The following is a 20,095-nucleotide window of genomic DNA, read 5'->3' on the forward strand; positions in this document are numbered from 1 at the left end:
TGTAAACCGCCCTGAGTCCTTTGGGAAAGGGCGGTATATAAATTCAATAAAATTCAAAATTCAAATTCAAATGATTTATTGGGGGTTCATTGAAATCTGTCTAGAGGTAGTCCTTGACTTACAAATATGTTCAGGGGACTGGAGGCTAAAACATACAAAGAACGGTTGCTGGAATTGGGTATGTCTAGTTTAATGAAGAGAAGGATGAGGGGGTGACATGATAGCAGTGTTCCAACATCTCAGGGGCTACCACAAAGAAGAGGGAGTCAAGCTATTCTCCAAAGCACCTGACAAGAAGCAACGGATGGAAACTAATCAAGGAGAAAAGCAACCTGGAACTAAGGAGAAACGTCTTGACAGTTGGAACAATTAATCAGTGGAACAACCTGCCTCCAGAAGTTGTGAATGCTCCAACACTGGAAGTTTTTAAGAAGAGACTGGACAGCCATTTATCTGAAATAGTATAGGGTTTCCTGCCTGGGCAGGGGGTTGGAGTAGAAGATGTCCAAAGTCCCTTCTAACTCTATATTCTATTCTGTTCCATTCCATTCCATTCCATTCCATTCCATTCCATTCTGAATTGTATTCTATTCCATTCCATTCCATTCCATTCCATTCCATTCCATTCCATTCCATTCCATTCCATTCCATTCCATTCTATTCTATTCTATTCTATTCTATTCTATTCTATTCTATTCTATTCTATTCTATTCTATTCTATTCTATATAAAGATTCTATTCCATTCCATTCCATTCCATCCCATCCCATCCCATCCCATCCCATCCCACCCCATCCAGTGTAGTTGAGCCCAGAATCATGATTGTAAGTCACTGCAGTCATAAGCTGAGGTATCAGAAGATTGGATTCAAAGTTACAATCATTTTGTTATGACAGTTTTGGCGGTTGTTAAGCAAATCCATTTTCTTCAAAGGATGTTTTTTGCTAGAACCTGGAAGTAAATGCTAGTTGGTGGCAAAAAATTGCCATGACTACAGGATGCTGCAAATGTGATTCTATGTGACTACAGGATGCTGCAAACAGTCATAAAGGTGAGTCGGTTGCCAAGCGCCCAAAATGTGATCATGTGACCACAGAGGTGTGAGTGGCTATTGTAACTCCAAAAACTGGTTGTAAGTGGCTCTGGAGAGATCCGTCATAACTTTGAACAATTGTTGTACGTCAAGGCTGTACGGTTGTAACCGGTTGTACGTCAAGGACCACCTGTCATGTGCTTGACCTGTTGACCAGTTGCATAGGGTTTGACACCAAGCGACCCCTGATGTTTCTGAAGAGATACCAGTTGAAATTTGATTGACAGCGCTTGGACTGAGTAACCCAAAGTTAACTTTTCCATCTCTCTTTGAAGAGGATGGCTCCATCCACTGGGAGAGGCCTGGGAAGCCAAAGCAGAGGTCCGATTTTCCGTTCTACTTGCGTGCTCCCTCTGCTGAGGTAGAGTTGACTTCCTATGTGCTCCTTGCAATCCTGACCAAAAAACCATCCCCGTCCCAGGAAGAATTTACGACAGGAACTGCCATTGTCAAATGGTTGCACAAACAACAGAATTCCAATGGAGGATACTCCTCTACACAGGTATGTTTGCTCCTCAATGTTGGAAAGAGCTGTGGGAAGGCCCCCCCCCTTGCCAGATTAAAATATTCTTTATATTAAAAACAGGCAGACTATTTTATATTTCCCCAAAGGAGAAATGGAGAAAAATCTTAAAGGCAGAAAGCAGCCCCCGTCTCCCTGCCATAAGAAAAACAGCTTCCAACTAAGAAATCTGAAGAGGCTGGCCTTTAGGAATGCAGATTTTCCAGTCTGTGAAGGAAGACTGGGCCAATCCATTCATAAACAAAACGCCTTCAGCCCCCACAGCTGAAGGGATTAAGAATTTACCTTTCCCCACCCAAACTCTAAGGACAGGGCATGACTTTTAGGATTAACCCAGCACCCTCTTCAGACTAGCCAAAGGCACAAAAGCCCACCTCATTGCACAACCCAGAAACATTTCCACCTCAAAGTCTCAGAGCCCCATAAAGATCCATCCACTCAGTCAGCCATTTTGCCAGCTGTCCCTGAACTGCACGTTGTTGGTTCTGCTCATCGATATACAGGAATCTTGTTTCCTAACAGTCTCCATTTTATTTCCAGCATCTTAGCCTCCATTTTATTTCCAGTGCCTTACTCCTGGCTTGGAACTGGACCTGATTTTTCTTTCAACAGAGCAATTGGAAACCAACCTGATATGATGTGCCTTGATATGGCCTCCAGCTGTGCTGATTCTCAGCTCCTAGGATTCCCAGTTGAGGTGTGTCATTCAAGAGAAGATGTTGTAGAATTGCTTTCTCTTGCAGGATACGGTGGTGGCTCTCCAGGCCCTCAGCCAGTACAGGACAATTACTTATTCCAAGGATGGCGTCAATGCCAGAGCGACCTTGAGTTCAGGAGATGCTGTCCTGACAGAATTCCATGTCAACAGCAACAACTCTCTGCTGCTCCAGTGCCAGGATCTGCCCCAAGTCCCAGGGGACTACGCAGCTGAGGTGACTGGTTGCATCTTTATGCAGGTGAGCGCCCTGGTGAGAGAAGAGGCCAGTGATGATCTATTTTGGGTTCCCATTGGAATTATGGGAATGCAAGTTGAGAGGAAGAAGAACATTTTGCTTCTCATGGTGGCCAGCTGTGATAAGCAGGAGATAGAACTTCTCCCACAACTTGGCACTTGGGGTCCTGCTGTCCTGAATTCAGAAATAACATGGAACCTTGTCTTCTGTGAATGCATCCTATCCCGCTTTAGAAGCCATTCAAGTTGATGACCATCACCATGTCTTGAGGCAATGAAATCCATATGTCATTTATGAAATATAGGAGACCTGAGAAGGGAGAGAAGGAGAGAGGGAGGGAGAAAAGCACTGGGGAAGAAAAGTGGCCATAAGCTGGTGTTTTACAGAAGCCATTTTCTGACAAGGATGGAGTGGTTTACAATAGCCAAGCAAAATCTAAGGGTATGTCTAGTTTAATGAAGAGAAGGATAAGGGGGGACATGATAGCAGTCTTCCAATATCTCAAGGGCTGCCCCAAAGAAGAGGGAGTCCAGCTATTCTCCAAAGCACCTGAAAGCAGGACAAGAAGCAACGGATGGAAACCAACCAAAGAGAGAAGCAACCTAGAACTAAGGAGAAACTTCCTGACAGTCAGAACAATTAACCAGTGGAACAACCTGCCTCCAGATGTTGTGGGTGCTTCAACACTGGAAGTTTTAAAGAAGAGACTGGACGGCCATTTCTCTGAAATGGTATAGGGTTTTCTGCCTGAGCAGGGGGTTGGACTAGATGACCTCCAAGGTCCTTTCCAACTTTGTTGTTGTTGTTGTTGTTGTTGTTATTGTTATGAGCACCCATCACTGCACACACTGTGGCACTTTGGACCAGCTGTAGCTTCCAGATGATCTTCAAGGGCAGCCCCATGCAGAGTACATTGCAGTAATCCAAATAGAAGAAGGAAATATCTTGGGAGGAGTGCTTCATTCATGTGTACAATTTAGTTGCTAGTAACTTTCCATCTTTGTGCATACAATAATCTTGTTGCAGTTATCATGTTCAACAACAAAGTTCTATGACTTTTTTCCCAACTGTTTGTCCATTGAATCTCCAAAGAAAAGCTTCTGGGTCCCAATTGCGTATGAATCTTTAAATCCTCTGTATCTGTGTGTATTTGAATTCAGATTTTTCTTGCTCTTTTACATATCCCACTTGTTTTAAACCTCCAAATTCTTCCATCACAGAAGTGTTGAACATCCCAAATAGCAACAGCAATAACACTTAGACTTATATACCGCTTCACAATGCTGTACAGCCCTCTCTAAGTGGTTTACAGAGTCAGCCTATGGCCCCCAACAATCTGGGTCCTGATTTTTACTGACCTTAGGAGGATGGAAGGCTGAGTCAATCTTGAGCTGCTCAGGATCGAACTGCTGGCAATGGGCAGACAGCCTGAAATACTGCATTCTAACCACTGCGTCACCATGGCAATAGAGTAGAATAGAATAGCAATAGCACTTAGACTTATATACTGCTTCACAGTGCTTTACAGCCCTCTCTAAGCTGTTTACAGAGTCAGCCTATTGCCCCCAACAATCTGGGTCCTCGTTTTTATGGACCTCGGAAGAATGGAAGGCTGAGTCAACCTTGAGCTGGTCAGGATCAAAGGAATTGAACTCCTGGCAATGTGAGCAAAGGTAGCTTGCCATACTGCATTCTAACCACTGCACCACCACGGCTTATCAAATGGTGACATTTCTATTCCAGACCGCCTTGAAATACAATGTCCCTTTGCGGCAAGAAGATGCACCGTTTAGGCTGGATGTGAAGACAGTTCCTGAGACTTGCACAGGAGCCAAAGCTGACATCACTTTTGACATTGCCATCAATGTCAGGTAATCTCTTCCTTGGATCAATGCTGAGCCTTGCTTCCTTGGACAGATACAGGCACTTCTCCTCCAGGGGTGAACCATGTCTGAGGGTCCAAAGGCTGCTACTCAGCTCCCTCACCTTCTGAAAGGCCACAGTTCTACATTCCAGAGGTTCCATTCTATGGCAACATAGGATGGAGGCAGAGGTGGGATTCAAATATGTCAACAACCAGTTCTCTGCATGGATGCTGCTTCCGGAAGTCCATTCTGGGCCTGGGCAAGAAAAAAATAGCTACTGGTTCTGCCAAAGTGGTGTGAACTGGCTGAATCCCACCACTGGATGGAGGTCCTGAGGGCATGGCCAATCTTTTATGAACCTGCATGCAGCATTTTGCCTCAAGTTGTGTATTTCTTGGTTTTAAAAAGAGTCACATGCCTTCTTTCCTTTCTTGGTTTCTCAGTTACACTGGCCAACGTCTGGTTTCCAATATGGCAATTGTCCAGATTAAGATGCTGTCCGGATACATCCCGGTGAAATCCAGTGTAAAAAAGGTATTTTTCCCCACTTTCCTTTTTCTGCTAAACCTTCAGTGCCCTATTTCTTAATGCAGGTGTTGAAGGAAAAGTCTTCATCGTGGTTCAGTCCAAGCTGGGAATAAACAACATGGCGACTGCTTTAGAAAGAAGGTTGCAGTTTATTGAAGAGGAGAGCCAGACAGAAAGATGGCTCTGGAAGAAAAGAGAGAGAGCACATGTAGGGAGTGGGTTTTTATACCCTCTGGGTCTCTTGAAGTTGTTTACTGTTCCTGTTTGAGGCTTTGTATTTCCTGTGTCATGTATTTTGATCTGAGACTGGGTGTGCCCGTTGGCATCTGTGGGTTAATCCTATTATGTCCTGTCTTAGACTTTGGGTGGGGTATGTAGATTATAGGTGTCTTTGTCTTCTTAATGTTCTAGCTTCAACTTTCCTGAATGGTTTACATCTGCATTTCTATAGAGCTGGTTTCTGCTTTGGGGAGAAAGACTTGGGGCTATTAAGAAAACTGGACATGCTTTTCTGCCTCTTTAAGATCCTTTGAGGAAATATATTTTTCTGCCCTTTTAATATTTCCTTCTCTAGGGGACTGACTTCCCACACAGGTAAATCCTCCACCTATGACTGTAATCAAGCCTGGAATTATGTTGCAAATTGTGCTGGTTGTTGTAAGAGGTTGTAAGTGGCCCTGGGGAGATCTGTCTTAATCTTGAATGGTTGATAAGCAACTGGTTGTAAGTTGAGAATTACCTGTAATAGGAAATGGGGATTAAGAATTCTAGAACAGATTTGTTGAAAGCGATAGTTTGTCCAGTGAAGATAACAGCTGCCATTCTTTCTAAGTATGACTATGACTGCTACTAAAGCTCTTTGTGTTTTTTCCCCACCCCTCAAGCTGGAAAAACAGAGTCAGATCAAGAGGACTGAAGTGAACATCAATCATGTCCTGCTATACTTGGAGAAGGTGAGTGAGCATCAGCAGCAGAGCCCAAACAGGGAACAAGACCATTCAGTCAAGGGGCTAAAAATTCAGGGCAGGACAGCTTCCTTTCTCCCTGGAAGCAAGGAGTTACAGGCTTATTATGGGGTGAGTTTTTTCCAGTGGATGCCACACCCTCTATCTTTGGTCAAGGACAGCTTCCACACTTTACACAAAGATGTACACTCTGAGGCAGGTATATTTCCCTATGTTAGTGTTTCTCAACCATCGGCAACTTCAAGAGGCATGGACTTCAAATCCCAGAATTCCTCAGCCAGTAAGTTTGAGAAATCCTGTTCTATGTAAACAAATAGCATATCTCTCATCTGTCATGGTGCCGCTTAATTCCATTACAACATTAGAATATTTCAACTGGAATTCTCCCCATATTAAATAATAGCATCTTCTCAGCCAAAGGATGCTCAAATGGCTTTCATTTGGCTTCCTGCAATGAGCAGAGGGAAGGCTGGGTGGCCTCAAAGACCTCTTCCAGCTTCAGGATTCCTTGCCTTCAGTCTGTTCAAGGAGAAAAAGAGTCCCCACAGCTTTAGAACACAAGGAAAAAGGAAGATTAAAGGCTCCAGATAGATTGGACTACAGTGCCCATCTTTCCTCTACCAGTATATTTTAGGTCTTCCCCTTTCGGCCCAAGGATTCTGAAAAAGCTTGGAGGTATCCCCTAGGGAACATAGTTAAGAGATTACTGGAGCCAATCTCTTTTTTCAGAGACTTCCATTATGTTTCTGTATTTCATATCGCCTATAGGAGATATGGTTGAAATACATCCAGGTTTTTCTAGGATCCTTGCTAGTGTGATGCCTCCAATAAAAGAGAATACATGTAGTTCAAGGTGGTAAAGAAGTATGTAGCTCATGAAAAACTAACATACGAAGCTCAGACAAAGGTAAATCTAAAAATGCTACAAAATGTCTAGAACAGTCATGTCAAACTCGTGACGTCATGTGACATCACACAACGTATCGGGACTGTTCTCCCATTGCCGGCAATGGGGTGGGCATGGCTTCCGCATGACGTGTCCGGCCCGCGGGCTGGCAATTTGACACCCCTGGTCTAGAAGCTTAGGGTAAAGGTAAAGGTTCCCCCGCACATGCGTGCTAGTCGTTTCCGACTCTAGGGGCTGGTGCTCATCTCTGTTTCAAAGCCGAAGAGCCAGCGCTTGTCCGAGAACACCTCCGTGGTCATGTGGCCGGCATGACTAGATGCCAAAGGCACACGGAACGCTGTTACCTTCCCACCGTAGTGGTCCCTATTTTTCTACTTGCATTTTTACGTCCTTTCGAACTGCTAGGTTGGCAGAAGCTGGGATGAGTAACAGGTGCTCACTCTGTTATGCGGCACTCAGGATTCGACCCGCCAAACTGCCGACCTTCTGATCGACAAGCTCAGCGTCCTAACCCACTGAGCCACCACGTCCCTCTAGAAGCTTAGCATTCAGACAAATTAGCCATCAACAGGCACAGAAATGAAGCACATTTACACACCATTCAGAAAAGATAATTAAAAGTTAAGAAGGAAACAATATGACCAGAAGATATCCTCTCCAGCTGCCTACTCCTAGAAAAGCAGGGACTAATACCAGACAAAGCAGTCTACATCTAGATAAGCAGGGACTAATAACAGACAAACAAATAAGCAGAAAAACAATCAAGGAGAAAAGCAATCCCCCCCACACATGCATAGATAGGCTACTGCATATAAAAATAGCAAATTCCACACCACTAGGACTGATGATGATACCTAGGCAGGTAATAAAAGGTCTTCAAGCAAACAACCAAGCTCAGAGATCAGAAAGGAGTCAACAGTGTGATGTCTGCAGAACCGTCTGTCTTGCTTAAACCTCCCCTCAAGTAATCTCACAGTCAACTTTCCTCTGCAGGTAGACAACACAATCCAGACTTTCTCCTTCACAGTGGAACAGGAGACACCCATCCAGGGCCTGAAGCCTGCCTCAGTGAATGTCTACGATTACTATGAAACTGGTGAGAAGCAACTGAATGGTGGCAGCTCCAATTAGCTTCATTAATTATTTTTCAACATGCACTTGCTCGGCATTTTTTCTTCTTTTTGCATTGGAAGATTAAGGGCTCAAAAATGGGCAAAAGTAATGCCTATTCAGCTTTGCCAAAAGTGGGCATGTGTTTGGCCCTTAAAGCAGGGGTCCCCAATAAACTGTGCCCTATTCAGTAGTGGGCTTCGAGACCGGCGGGCTGGCACACATGCATGTGTAACTCAACTTACACAAATGGAAGGCCAGCGTGTGCACACAGGCGTGCACAGTTCAACTCATGCCGAGCTGTGTGTGTATATGTGCACACACTGGGGCCACTCCCCATGTGGCCCAGTTCCCCTGTCCCCTGCCGCAAAGTTTGGGGACCGCTGCCTAGAAGGACTGCTTGGTGGGAAAAATCCATCAGATTCTTGGGGAGATTTCAGGATTTTAAATGAGACAGATAACTTTCCCCCTGCACAACATTTGAAACTGTGTGCAAAATTAGAGGACAATCACCCTCCCCTGACTGGTCTGCATGTTGTAATTTACATAGTTGTTTAAAAACAACTTTGTGTTTCACAACCTAGCTCAGGCATTTCCAGGCATCATGACTAAGTCCAAATATACAAGGTGTCATGGTTCTGATTAATGAGACAGTTCAAACAACACTCAGGCATTGTTTTATCTAAAAACTCTGTAATAATGAAATGGAGCATTGGCACTCATGGATGGATGCCAGAATCTGAATTCTCCCCCCCTTTACCCATCATATCATGCAGACTTACCTCCCTTAATTACACATCGTGAATCACATTCACCAATTAGTTTAACACACAAAGTTTCACTTCCTTTCTGTAGTGCGTGCTATTTCTTATCTTATCAAAACATCCGTTAACATTCCCCCTCCCTTCAGTGATTCAAAGTGAAACAGTTTAAAGTAAAAGGCTGCCTCTTATATTGTCAGTGCAAAAACATGTCAGTGTTTGCAACATTGACACAAGGGTTGTTTTGTGCCACTGGGGCAGCTGCAGAATGGAGCTTTTCATCTATTCCCTTGGAGCTTTTTTAGTTGCATCTGTGGGTGCTCCGGACAGAAGCACTTGGAAGTGGGGGTGAAAAATGTCAAGATGGCAGTTGAAACTCAGGCCCCTCCATGTGGGTTTTGTTTGTCTGCAACTGATTAGGATTAGGATAGGATAGGATAGGATAGGATAGGATAGGACAGGACAGGACAGGACCGGACAGGGCAAGGCAAGGCAAGCTTTATTGTCATTTTTTACTGTGAGCAGACTGGCCTGCATTAAAAATAAAATTGTGTTGCCTGCTTTGAAAGAAAGTATATATCAGGCATGTCAAACTGCTGGCCCACGGGCTGGATGCATCACGCCAAAACCGCTCCCCATTGCCGGCAATGGGAAAAAAGTCGCGATACATCATGCAACATCACGTGACATCACAAGTTTGACATGCCTGGTATATATATATATCTACCCATACACATACATCACATATATACACATACTACACACACACACACATTCACACACCCACATATATATATTTTCTCTCTCCCCCTCTCTCTCTCTCACACACACACACACATTAATCACTGTCCATTTTGAACACATAGTGGAAAGAAGAAACTTGAGAGTTCACAATGATGATGCCATATGGAACAAAACTGTGGCTGAATCTGGATCTTCTGATTCGTATACCACGAATCCCCCTCCCAGAAGGTAACAAGGAAAACAGGTCATGAAGACGACCCTGCAGTCCCCCTTTGTGCACCTTTGTATACCTGGAGCAGTGTCATGAACCAGCTGGTGGAGATCAAAGTCTGGGAGAGACACACTTCAGCCCTGACATTTTTTCCTTTTTTTTGCGTTTCAGGTGAATGCGCCACAACTGAGTATACTGCCCCCTGCAGTACAGGTAAAGCATGAGTTGCCATTGGGCCAAATGTTTTTAGGTACAGTGTAATTCTCAATTTAGGACCACAAACCATTTGTTTAGTGACCATTCAAAGTTACAACAGCACTGAAAACAGTGTTCTGTCCCAGCCTACTTGAGCTCCTTGTTAAGTTCACAAGGAGAAAACCCCTCTTCAAATCAAGCAGGCAGAAATTGCAGGACAAAGCCAAACCCCTTTTGTTACTCACAGACTTGAGGAAAAACAAACACAGTTCATCGCAACTTGATTCTTAACCCAAACAGTTGCCTTTGGCAACCAGCACCTCCCACACCTCCCCTTTTATTATCCATCCAAGGTGTGGCTTTCCTAATGCCTGCTCCTTTGCCTCTGGAGCCACCCCATTGCATTCTGTTGTCCTGCTCTCTTTGCCTGCCGGCATTTTACGAGCATCCTGGATGTCCACCCAGCTGTGAGTCATCACTGTCCCCTTCAGCCTCCCAGCACAGCTGTGTCTCAGCCTGAGCAGGAGTAGAGGGGCCAGGCTCCTCGTCAGACTGTAAGTCTTGGAGCTCCTCAGAGCCTCCCTCTGACTCTGATGCCACTCCAGGCCTTTCCTCCTCCTCTGAGTCCTCAGACTCAGCTGCCGGATCCACGGGCTGGTGAAGAATCACAACAAACAGTGGCTTATGACCATTTTTCACCCTTATGACCATTGCAGCATCCCCGTGATCACATGATTAACATCTGGACACTTGGCAACTGGCTCATATCCTGGGGTCATATGATTACCTTTTGTGACTGTCTGATGAACAAAATCACTAGGAAAGACAGATTCACTTAACAACCAGGTTGCTAGCTTAACAATTTCAGTGATTCAGTTAGCAACTGTGGCAAGAAAGGCTGTAAAATGGGGCAAAACTCACTTAACTCTCTAAGCAAGAGAAAATTTTGGCTCAATCGTGGTAGTACATTGAGGACTACCTATAGTTACTTCTCTGGCTTATTTCAGGATGACAATTTGTCCTTGCTCAATAATAACTGTGAGAGGTATCTTGGAGTCCTAGTGGACAATCACTTAACTGTGAGCCAGCAGTGTGCTGCAGCTGCCAAAAAAGCCAACATAGTGCTCAGCTGCATTAACAGAGGGATAGAATCAAGATCACGTGAAGTGCACTTTACAACCCCTTGGTAAGGCCACACTTGGAATACTGCATCCAGTTTTGGTCCCCACAATGTAAAAAAGATGTTGAGACTCTAGAAAGAGTGGAGAGAAGAGCAACAAAGATGGCTAGGGGACTGGAGGCTAAAACATATAAAGAACAGTTGTTGGAATTGAGTATGTCAAGTTTAATGAAGAGAAAGACGAGGGGGGACATGATAGCAGTGCCCCAATATTTCAGGGGCTGCCCCAAAGAAGAGGCAGTCAAGCTATTTTCCAAAAAACCTGAAGGCAGGACAAGAAGCAATGGATGGAAACTAGTCAAGGAGAGAAGCAACCTAGAAATAAGGAGAAACTTCCTGACAGTTGGAACAATTAACCAGTGGAACAACCTGCCTCCAGAAGCGGTGAATGCTCCAACACTGGAGGTTTTTAAGAAGAGACTGGACAGCCATTTGTCTGAAATGGTATAGGGTTTCCTGCCTGAGCAGGGAGTTGGACTGGAAGATCTCCGAGGTCCCGTCCAACTCTACTACTACTACTATTATTGTTGTTATTATTATTGTTGTTTTGTTGTCGTCATCATCATCATCTTCAATATTATCATTGTTATGTTTGTGTTTGAGGAGGGAGTTGTTTCATTTGGGTGTTCTGCTTCATACCATCCTAAACTTTGTTTTTTACCAGTTGATTTGAGCTGTTTTCACTTTCTTACTCTCTAACTTTTCTTTCATGACAGATAACATCAAGGAAATCTATAAAGCCTAAGGATTCAGCTCATGTCTTCCGGAATAGCTCACAAAGAATGAATTTCTGGGAAACTAAGGAGGATCGTGGTTTTATATATACAAACATATTGAACACTAAATACTAACAAAAATTAATGCCTTTGTTGTAGTGCATTTTTTAAACTGTAAGCCACCCAGAGTCGTTGACTGAAGTGGGGTGGCTATAGAAATTGAATGAATAAATAAATAACTTTTTTCAGGATCAAGGCAGCTCTTTTGTTTTCCTTCTCAAACCTGTGCACCTTATGCCTTATCTTGCAAAAGAAAAATCACCCTGTCAACAAAAGTGTGTATAGTCAAGGCCATGGTCTTCCCAGTTGCAATGTATGACTGTGAAAGTTGGGCCATAAGAAAGGCTGAGCGCCAAAGAATTGAGGCCTTTGAACTATGGTGCTGGAGAAGACTCCTGCTAGTCCCTTGGACTGCAAGGCAATCAAACTGGTCAGTCCTAGAGGAGATCAACCCTGACTGCTCTTTAGAAGGCCAGATCCTGAAGTTGAAACTCAAATACTTTGGCCACCTAATGAGAAGGAAGGACTCACTGGAGAAGAGCCTAATGCTGGGAAAGATTGAGGGCAATAAAAGAAGGGGATGACAGAGAATAAGGTGGCTGGATGGAGTCACTGAAGCAGTAGGCGTGAGCTTAAATGGACTCCAGAAAATGCTAGAGGACAGGAAGGCCTGGAGGAATGTTGTCCATGGGTCGCAATGGGTCGGACACGACTTTGCAACTAACAACAACAACAACAAGGGTTGTGTGGAAAAAAGTCTGAAGTTGCAGGCTCTGAAAAAAATAAATTCTCCCAAAATGCTTTTGGCTAACATACAAGTGCTGTCCGGAAACTGCCAGCTGGGGTCACTCTTATTGATTTCAGCTGGCTTAAACACACACACACACACACACACACACACACACACACACACACACACACACACCAAAGTCCATCCTTTCATTGCTCCATCCGTGAATGTGCAGGGGGAAAAAAACCATTGTGAAGCAGAAGGAATGGAGCACAGGAGCCGAATGGATCTTTGTGTATCATGAAATGAAATGTAGCAGGTGACCCGGACAGATCTCTTGGTCTGGCACAAGCCAGCAACTGTTTTCAAAGCACAGCCGAAAAAGAGCCTCCTTCTGATTCAGAAGGATATTTTTAAGAGGATGAAAGTGAAGGGTTCTAGAACAAAGGGTAATTGTTTAGACTAAGTGTTGCTTTCTTGCTTTTTTGCGATCGGTTTTTGCCAGTGAAATCTCATACAGCTGTGAGAATCATGTACAAGGATGGGATGTACTGAAGGAAGGAATAAGGGAGGGTACAGGAATGATTGATGTCTTTATGATGTAATGGCTCTGTTGTCTGATTTTCATTGGCTCACAAAGTTTATAAAGCAATGCTACTAACTTTCTAAGGTGTGGCACCTCTGGACGTAACTTTGCCAGCGTTCCAGATTGTTGGCCACCCAGCATCTTGATTTGATCAAATAAAGTGCTGCTTGATCAAGAAGTCTCCACTTGGGTTATCTGATTAGATTATGATATCTCAAGTTCAAGTAAGGGACTGGGACCTTACAAAAGAAAGGAAGGAAAGAAGGAAAGAAAGAAAGAAAGAAAGAAAGAAAGAAAGAAAGAAAGAAAGAAAGAGAAAAAAAACAGCTTTCCTAACTCCAAGGATGACAGATGTGGCTTGCTGGCTGCAGAGCAGGACGTTATATTATACTTCTGAGTCAGAAGCAGTGAGGTGCTTCTGTAATGAAAGGATCTGCCAGTGACATCACTGTTGCCTGGGGGATGCCCAGTTGGGGGCTCCTTTCATGTCTCCATTAATGAGCTCACCATAGTGGTACCTATTTATCCACTCTCATTTGCACTCCAGCAGGAGCTGGAGCGAATGACGGTAACTCACCCTGTCTCACCTTGGCTCTTTTATGACTCGTGGATTTCAACTCCCAGAATTTGTGAGCCAGGGAGTTGAACTCCACGAGTCATAAAAGAGCCAAGGTTGCCTACCCCTGCCCTATACCATTTCAGACAAATGGCTGTCCAGTCTCTTCTTAAAAACCTCCAGTGATGGAGCACCGACAACTTGTGAAGGCAAGCCATTCTGCTGATTAACTGTCCTCATTGTCAGGAAATTCTTCCTTAGTTCCAGATTGTTTCTCTCCTTGATTAATTTCCATCCGTTGCTTCTTGTCCTGCCTTCAGGGGCTTTGGAGAATAGCTTGACTCCCTCTCCTTTGCGGCAGCCCCTGAGATATTGGAACACTGCTATCATGTCATCCCTCATCCTTCTTTTCATTAAACTACACATACCCACTTCCAGCAACCATTCCTTATATGTTTTAGCCTCCAGTCCCGAATCATCTTTGTTGCTCTTCTCTGTACTCTTTCTAGAGTTTCAACATCTTTTTTACATCGTGGTGACCAAAACTGGATGCAGTATTCCAATATCAAGGCATTGTAAGGTGGTATTAACACTTCATATGATCTTGATTCTATCCCTCTGTTAATGCAACCTAGCATTGTGTTGGCTTTTTTTGGCAGCTGCAGCACACAGCTGGCTCATATTCAAGTGATTGTCCATGACGACTCAAAGATCCCTGTCACAGTTGCTACTATTGAGCAAGGTACCAGGAAGTGGTCATTCTGTTCTCTCTGAACTTGTCAGACTGCATCTGGAACACTATGTTTGGATCTGGTAGCCACAATAGAAGGAAGATGTGGGGGGAATTGGAAAGAGTTTAGAAAATATTGGTGAAGGTGATGGTGTTGACCCAGGCTTAGGGAACAGTATCAATTGTGAATATGTGCAGATGGCCCCGCTATCTCTGGCCACTTGCAGAACCATGAATGCAAGGTCATAAAAGGATAGTGTTCTGTCCCAGCCTACGTATATCCTTGTTACTTCACAAGGCAACCCCTCTTTTAATAGTAGACTGGAAAAATAACTCCTTTTTTATTTGAGTTACAGACCTTTTTCACAAACAAAATGGAGCACAAGCCAAAACATGAAATAGTTGTTGTTGTTAGTTGCGAAGTCATGTCCGACCCATCGCGACCCTATGGACAATGTTCCTCCAGGCCCTCCTGTCCTCCGCCATCCTCTGGAGTCCATTTAAGCTCACGCCTACTGCTTCAATGACTCCATCCAGCCACCTCATTCTCTGTCGTCCCCTTCTTCTATTGCCCTCAATCTTTCCCAGCATTAGGCTCTTCTCCAGTGAGTCCTTCCTTCTCATTAGGTGGCCAAAGTATTTGAGTTTTAGCTTCAGGATCTGGCCTTCTAAAGAGCAGTCAGGGTTGATCTCCTCTAGGACTGACCGGTTTGATCGCCTTGCAGTCCAAGGAACTCGCAGGAGTCTTCTCCAGCACCATAGTTCAAAGGCTTCAATTCTTTGGCGCTCAAAACATGAAATAACTCACTGGTAAAATAAACAGACCACCATCTCTTGACACAGAAGTTCTTTGCAAACAGTTGCCTCCAGCAACCAGCCCTGCCCACACATCCCCTTTTTTGTTATGCAGCCCCCAAGACATGGCTTCTCACTGCTTTCTCCTTCTCCCCTGGAGTTGCCCCATTGCCTCCCTCTGATTTACTCGTGTGACCTGTCCATGTTTATGTGCCTCTCTGAGGTCTTCCAACTGTGCTTCCTCTGAGTCTGACTCAGCCTTCCAGCACAGCTGGCTTTCAGCTTGATCACAAATGGGGGAGGGGCAGGTTCTTCCTCACTTTGTAAGTCTTGTAACTCATCAGAGCCTTTCTCCCACTCTGATGGGTCCCCAAGCCCCCTCCTCCTCCTCCACTGATTCCCCGGACTCAGCTGCTGGGATCACAGGCTGGCACGGAATCATAACACTTAGCAAAGAAAACACACAATATCCTAACTCAGCCAGGAACATATGGTGTCTTAGGGAAACACCTAAACCACCTTAAAGGGAACATATGGTGTCTTTAGGGAATGTCATTGTCAGAGTTCTTCTGCTTACAAGGGCTTCAGGTGTGGGTGTGTTGAGTGAGGGTCTTTTGATGGGTCTTGTTTTAATCATAAGTTCTGTTATATGCTTCCCAGAGTCACTTTGTGTGAAATGGTGGCCATATAAATTTGACAAACACTTAAATAAATAAAGGCTTGGTTTCCAGATCTTCCACCATCTTGGTAGTTCTCTTGGGCTTCTTCCCAATTTTCCAGCATCCTTTTTCAACTATGGTGCTCAGAATCCTCTTAGTAAAATGGATTTTTTTTCTTTTTAAGTACCCACCCAGGATGTTGTTTGGAATGTGGCTCAAGATCCCAAAACAAACAAACTCAATTGGAATTCCAGCAACAAAGTTTTATTCAAAAAAGAAGCATTTGCAAAGGCTTGGTGAGCTGAAACACACTTAGGAGTTCAGCCACACCTTAATAATAATAATAATAATAATAATAATAATAATAATAATAATAATAATAATAATAATAATAATAAGAAGAAGAAGAAGAAGAAGAAGAAGAAGTTGGAAGGGACCTTGGAGGTCATCTAGTCCAGCTCCCTGCTAAGGCAGGAAACCCTATACCATTTCAGACAAATGGCTGTCCAGTCTCTTCTTAAAAACTTCCAGTGTTGGAGCATTCACCACTTCTGGAGGCAGGTTGTTCCACTGGTTAGTTGTTCTAACTGTCAGGAAGTTTCTCCTTAGTTCTAGATTGCTTCTCTTCTTGACTAGTTTCCATCCATTGCTTCTTGTCCTGCTTTCAGGTGCTTTGGAGAATAGCTTGGCTCCCTCTTCTTTGTGGTAGCCCCTGAGATATTGGAACACTGCTATCATGTCACCCCTCACCCTTCTCTTCATTAAACTACACATACCCAATTCCAGCAACCGTTCCCTATATGTTTTAGCCTCCAGTCCCCCAATCATCTTTGTTGCTCTTCTCTGTACTCTTTCTAGAGTCTCGACATCTTTTTTACATCGTGGTGACCAAAACTGGATGCAGTATTCCAGGTGAGGCCTTACCAAGGCATTGTAAAGTGGTATTAGTACTTCACTTGATCTTGATTCTATCCCTCTGTTAATGCATCCTAGCACTGTGTTGGCTTTTTTGGCAGCTGCAGCACACTGCTGGCTCATATTTAAGTGATTGTTCACTAGGACTCCAAGATCTCTCTCACAGTTACTACTATCGAGCAAGGTACCACCTATACTATACCTGTGCATTTGATTTTTCCTGCCTAAATGTAGAACCTTACTTTTTTCACAACTGAATTTCATTTTGTTAGATAGTGCCCAATGTTCGAGTCTGTCCAGATCCTCCTGTATCTTAAGCCTATCTTCTGGAGTATTGGCTATTCCTGCCAGCTTGGTGTCATCTGCAAATTTGATGAGTTCCCCATCTATCCCCTCATCCAAATCGTTGATGAAGATGTTGAAGAGCACTGGGCCCAGAACAGAGCCCTGGGGCACCCCACTACACACTTCCTTCCATGTAGATGCAGTTCCATTGAGGACCACATGCTGAGTACGGCCTGTCAGCCAGCTACGAATACATCTGGTGGTGATGCTAACTAACCCACATTTTTCTATCTTATCATTCCTGCTATAGATATAATTTACTTGGACTTCAGTAAGGCATTTGATAAAGTAGATCACAACCTACTACTTGATAAGATAGAAAGGTGCAAAATGAGAGTGGATATTATTATTATTCCTCTGGTCCACTAGTTTTGTCACTTGGTCAAAGAATGCAATAAGGTTTGTCTGGCATGATCTGTTTTTGACAAACCCATGTTGGCTTTTAGTGATAACTTTGTTCGCATCAAGGTGTTCGCTGATTTGTTGTTTGATTATCTTTTCCAGAATCTTCCCAGGTATTGAGGTCAGGCTGATAGGTCTGTAGTTTCCTGGATCTATTTCCCCCCCTTTTTTGAATATGGGAACTACATCAGCTCTCTTCCAGTCCTCTGGTAGTTCCCCAGTGCCCCAGGATCTTTGAAAAATATAGTTCAGTGGTTCTGAGATCACGTCTGCCAGTTCCTTGAGAACCTTGGGGTGTAATCCATCTGGTCCTGGTGATTTGAACTCATCTAGGCTGGACAGGTGCTCACTTACCATTTTCTTGCCTATCTTAACTTGCGTTTCTATTCTGTTTTTATGGCACTGGTTTTGGTAGGTTGGGCTGTTTTTTTCCCTTTGTGTAAAGACAGATGCAAAAAACGAGTTAAATAGTTCTGCTTTCTCCCTGTTGCTTGTCACCTTCTTGCCACTGTCCCCCACTAATGGACCAATCATTTCCTTAACTTTTTTCTTGTTTCTTATATGTTGAAAGAAACTTTTTTTTGTTATTTTTGACTTTGGTCACAAGCCTTAGTTCATTTTGAGCCTTAGCTTCCCTTACTTCATCTTTGCAGGCACGGGCTGTTTGCTGATATTCTGCCTTAGTTATGTGCCCCTCTTTCCACTTCTTATACTTGTCCTTTTTATCTCTCAGTTTATCAGAGAGTTCTTTATGCAGCCATGCTGGTTTCTTTTGAAAGCTGTTATTTTTCTTCTTTGTTGGTATTGTGCTAGACTGGGCCTTTATTATCTCACTTTTCAAAATTTCCCAAGCTTCTTGAGTTGTTTTCCCCTTTAGGATTCTCATCCATGGAATTCTTCCCAGGGTCTCTCTAAGTTTATTGAAATTAGCTCTTTTAAAGTCCAAGACTCTAGTTTGGCTGTATTCTATTGCTTGTGCTGCCATAATATTGAATTCTAATATTGCATGATCACTTCCCCCCAAAGTTCCTGTGGCTTTGGCACTTTCTATCATTTCATCTCTGTTAGTGAGAATTAAATCCAATATGGCTAATCCCCTAGTTCCCTTCTTTACCTTTTGGGAGAGAAAGTTGTCTGCTAGGTTTGTCAAGAATCTGTTAGATCTTCCACTTGGTGCAGAATTTGTCTCCCAGTTGATATCAGGGTAATTAAAGTCCCTCATTACTATTGTGATGCGTTTCCTACATACCTTAGTTAACTGACTAGCAAAAATTTCATCTATTTCCTTTGCTTGGTTGGGCGGCCTATAGTATACACCTATGGCAATGTCATTTCCCCCCCTTTTATATTGACCCAAATACATTCAAGTTTACAGTTTTCATAATTGTTGTGCTCTATTTCTGTAGAGATAAAGTTATTTCTTATATATATAGCAACTCCACCTCGTCTTTTGTTTAGTCTATTTCTTTTAAATAATTTAAATCCCTCTAGCTGTGTGTTCGATTTGTGGGTTTCGTCCCACCATGTTTCTGTAATGGCAACAATATCATATCCGCCCTCATTTACCTGAATTTCTAGTTCACCCTGCTTACTGTTCATACTCTGCGCATTGGTGTACAGACATTTGAGTCCTTTATGACTGACCCTGTGTTTACTTGCTACATAACCTGTGTGGTGTCTAAGTTCCCCTATTTTCTTAGATTGCCGGGGACAGTGATGTTCTGTATCAATTAACTCACTGTCCCCTTTTTTTAGTTTAAATATTCCTCCAGAAAAGCTGTGAATTTATTGCCAAGTAACTCAGTCCCTTTCTTGGATGGATGCAGACCATCTCTTTTGTACATTTTTTCATTGGACCAGCTACAGACATTGTGACTAATATAACCAAAGCCTTCTCCTTTACACCACTCCTTTAGCCACATATTAAATTCTGCTATACGCTGGCCTTTTCCATTTTGCTCCTTATACATTGGTAAGACCTCTGAAAAAGTGAGCCTACAGCCTATTCTGCTGAGTTCCTGCCCCAAGCTCTGGAAATCATTAAAGAACTGTTTGACACATTTTTATACCCTACCCATGATGCAGATTCCCCCCTCCCCTATCGCACTCAACCCCCCTTCCCCAATCATCCGATAACTAATCCGGACCGCCTAAAACCACTATCCCTCCCATGTACCAGGAAGTCCCTTTGTGCACATCCTACCTATCACCATCTAACTTTCTGTTAACAAAGCTCAGCTCTTATAGTTATTTCTGTATTTCCTCTGCTTGCGATTTCAGCTAGCGAGCAACTTCTGCTTTTCTTATTTGTATATAGTTTACTTGTCTGAGTTTATGACTTTCGGGTGTCTTCTTCTATAGATCTTTAGACTCATTAGAAATTTCTGAATAATAATCTACTTCTTTCAATGTTGTCCCAGGAAATGCCGGGTTTTGTCTTTTGTTTTGGGCATGGTGTGCTAATGCTAATTAAGCACACAAGACACGTAAATCTTTTTGAGATCTTTGCTTTGCAAAAGAAAAGTCACTTGGGATTAAAGTTTCCAAAGCAAGCACAGAGATTTGTT

At 43.4% G+C, this 20,095-nt stretch overlaps 1 protein-coding gene across 1 annotated transcript in view; it reads left to right on the plus strand.

Annotated features, from left to right (window-relative positions):
* Positions 1 to 20,095, plus strand: part of LOC308661146 (pregnancy zone protein-like) — a 116,037-nt gene that overhangs the window by 95,587 nt on the left and 355 nt on the right. Inside the window, exons 32-38 of the mRNA XM_081315939.1 lie at positions 1,368 to 1,594; positions 2,359 to 2,571; positions 4,312 to 4,439; positions 4,877 to 4,967; positions 5,846 to 5,918; positions 7,831 to 7,929; positions 9,831 to 9,872. Coding sequence (XP_081172065.1) covers positions 1,368 to 1,594; positions 2,359 to 2,571; positions 4,312 to 4,439; positions 4,877 to 4,967; positions 5,846 to 5,918; positions 7,831 to 7,929; positions 9,831 to 9,872 — 873 coding nt within the window. The remainder of the gene's footprint in view (positions 1 to 1,367; positions 1,595 to 2,358; positions 2,572 to 4,311; positions 4,440 to 4,876; positions 4,968 to 5,845; positions 5,919 to 7,830; positions 7,930 to 9,830; positions 9,873 to 20,095) is intronic.

Source organism: Vipera berus (genome assembly GCF_964194415.1).
Source record: "Vipera berus genome assembly, chromosome: 2".
In the NCBI taxonomy this organism is placed as follows: domain Eukaryota; kingdom Metazoa; phylum Chordata; class Lepidosauria; order Squamata; family Viperidae; genus Vipera; species Vipera berus.